The sequence below is a fragment of the Macadamia integrifolia genome, chromosome 3, assembly GCF_013358625.1.
Source record: "Macadamia integrifolia cultivar HAES 741 chromosome 3, SCU_Mint_v3, whole genome shotgun sequence".
Lineage (NCBI taxonomy): Eukaryota > Viridiplantae > Streptophyta > Magnoliopsida > Proteales > Proteaceae > Macadamia > Macadamia integrifolia.
Window position 1 is genome coordinate 36,775,564 of NC_056559.1, and position 2,908 is coordinate 36,778,471.

The following is a 2,908-nucleotide window of genomic DNA, read 5'->3' on the forward strand; positions in this document are numbered from 1 at the left end:
TCCTGAGTACCCTCATCAGAAGATTTTTTCAATTTCCATGTAATGTGTCAAATGAGACTTTTACTAGCAATGGCAAGATATGTAGATCTGAACCAGACGAGGTAATTATTTCCATCCAATTTCACAGAGCTAGTCCCAAAAGGCATGTAGTCATTGCACTTTGTCCATCAGACCCAGAGGTCACAATAGTTACTTCAGACATGATTGAACTAGTAAGAAATAGACAATGAGAAAGAGAAATATCAGATCTTCAAAATCAACCGTCAGAAAGTGTCTATACTTGGATCGAATTGCCTAGTAAGGGTAGTGAGATACTTCAAATAATATCAGTCTGGATAAAGAACTGTTGAGATAAGCAAATTAGGATTTTGGGGAGAAAACCCTAATTATCAAAGAATATGAGAGATTTGTTACAGAGACTTGACAAATGAGGTCACAAGTCTGGTCAATTCCTCTGTAATGGTGATGATGATCTAAAAAAGTCAACCAATTCTGATGCCATGTTAACAGAAAGAATGGAAGAATGCTTATGCGTCTTTAACTAATCATACAAGTCCCCTATTTATAATATAAAATCATAGTAGAGACATGATATGAGTACACAACAGAAAAAATAGAACATTTACAATTATACCCCCCCATCCAACCGCCCCACTCTAATTAGGGTTGGTGGAGGGGGGAAAACCCCAATGTGCCCCTACGGCACACTTCTTCCTTATTCTAACAAATACAATAAGAATAAACAAAATCATTAGTAACAAAAGAATCAATCTCTACAAATAAAGCATACAAATAGAAACAGACACAAAATTAGGATGGCATTTACATTTCCTTCCATAAATTTCCATAACTCTGCATGGTTCATCTTCCTCAGCATTACAGGCGTATTGTTATAAGGTTATGGGGTATGCCAAAGATGATTCATATATCAATCACATCATGCACATGCACAGTGGTGCCACAGGAACATCCCCATACACTTTCCATTATATAAAATGGCTATCATTTGAAGAGCATTGTGTAATTGCGATACATATAAGGTAACAGGTATTCAAGAACAATTTACAAGCTTAGCCTCATGGCTAAGACTTCACAAATCCCTCAAAGCAGGCGAGTTTCTCATATAGTCTCTAAGTCAATGGTAGAAACTCCTGAAGAAGCATCATCCAGTAACTCAGCTTGTTACCTTTTGATGGATGAATGATCAAGATGGCCACCACAAGCAGTACTGTCAGCTTGCCTTGGCTTCTTCATGCTACAACTTTCTTGTTCCATGGCTTTCAGTTTGTTCTTTATTGCAGCTATTTTAGCACTCCGGCTCATTTGTCCTGAAAGGCTACCAGCGAGGCCTGATTTGTTGGCCTCACCAACTGCTTTGGGAGGATGAACTGCTGTTTCAACCAAGAGCTTTTCACTAGCAAGCCGAACCACCAAAGGGCGCCCACAAGCCAATCTTCCATTCATCTTCTCCTTGGCCAATTGTGCTTCCTGCATGCTCACTTCAATGACAATAGTAAGGGATTGCTGGAGAAAATAAGGAATAAATCTGGGGAAACTGTTTTTCTTTATTTTTTTTCTCGGGGCTGGGGGTGTGTGTGTGTGTGTGTGTGTGTGGCAGGGGGGAGGAGAAGCAAGATTTGATCCTATGCCAAGGGATGACAACCCACAAGGTTTCATAAGTCCAGCACAGAGGCACATTGAAAGATCTGGGCAAGTTACCTCTCTAGTACTATACTGGATAAAAGCAAAGCCACGTGGCTCTCCACGTTTTGGGCCACGAGTGTGCCATAGAAAGTCTTCAGAAACTATCTTCCCAAATGGAGAAAATAGCTTAAGCAGAAGAGCCCTGGAAAAAAAAAAAGGTTGTCACGAAGAAGCAACAGAAGGTTGGGAATTTAACACTCACAAGTACATGTATTGAAAAGGAACTCGAGCATATCAAAAAAGTGATCTTACTCTGTTATTCTCTGGTCAAGGTTACCGATATATAGTCTGCTTTCACACTTCTCGTCAACAAGACCATTTTGATCCTGCTTAAAGTAATCAAACAGACAGAAGTTAGCATATAATAGTACATGATAAGAAGACAAGAAGCTTTCAAAGAACCAATTTTGATGGATAGATATCTTTTCCCCCAACATGAATATATGTGTTGCAGGCATCCAAAAAATTGTATCCTTCAATGAAAGCATTAAGGCTCTGTTTGGTTGCATGAAGGATTGCAAAAGTGAAAATGAAACAAAATGGTATTAAATTAATAAATAAACAAATGAAGCAAGAGTTTTCCAAAAGGTGTTTGTCTGACTTGGTGAGCATACATAAAGTTGATGTGGTTTCCATTTTCCAACTCAATAACCTGAACAACTCTTTTTGGAAAATCAGGCGAGAAGAAAACACAATAGTTTTGAGGCATACTTTCCAAGTCCAACCTAACGGTTGGAAAACATCAACCAAAGAAAATAGACTACAACTTGCCAATACAAAGTCTATCTTTCCAGCATTCTCCAGGCAACCACCCAAATTCTTAAAAAATAAAAAAAAATAAAAAAATAAAAAAGTAAAATAATAAAAAATAGATAAAGAGCAGTGACGGGTTATCTGACAATTAGCCATGCATCTCTTGCTGACTATCTCACGGCCATCCCATGTGTAGTACAAACAACATATATGTTGACCCCTCCATTAACCTTCAAACCATAATTTGCCCAAAACCAATCATAAGACTTTCTAGAACTTTTTAAATTACCATTTTATGCTTGAATTGATTAAGGAAAATTGCTAGACAGAAGCAATCGTTAATGTATTCAACGCCCAAAATAGACCTTGGCAATATACAGTTCCATTCCTGACCAAAATGAAACTGCAGTTTCTCTTTCTTAGCAGAGCTTTTTTTTTTTTTTTTTTTTTT

At 37.8% G+C, this 2,908-nt stretch overlaps 1 protein-coding gene across 1 annotated transcript in view; it reads right to left on the reverse strand.

Annotated features, from left to right (window-relative positions):
* Positions 1–801: 801 nt before the first annotated feature.
* LOC122073209 (probable RNA-binding protein 18) overlaps positions 802–2,908 on the reverse strand; it is a 13,576-nt gene continuing 11,469 nt past the window's right edge. The window contains exons 2-4 of the mRNA XM_042637748.1: positions 1,957–2,030; positions 1,720–1,846; positions 802–1,488 (exon numbers count right to left, since the gene is read on the reverse strand). Of these exons, the coding sequence (XP_042493682.1) occupies positions 1,183–1,488; positions 1,720–1,846; positions 1,957–2,030 (507 nt within the window). The 3' untranslated portion in view covers positions 802–1,182. The remainder of the gene's footprint in view (positions 1,489–1,719; positions 1,847–1,956; positions 2,031–2,908) is intronic.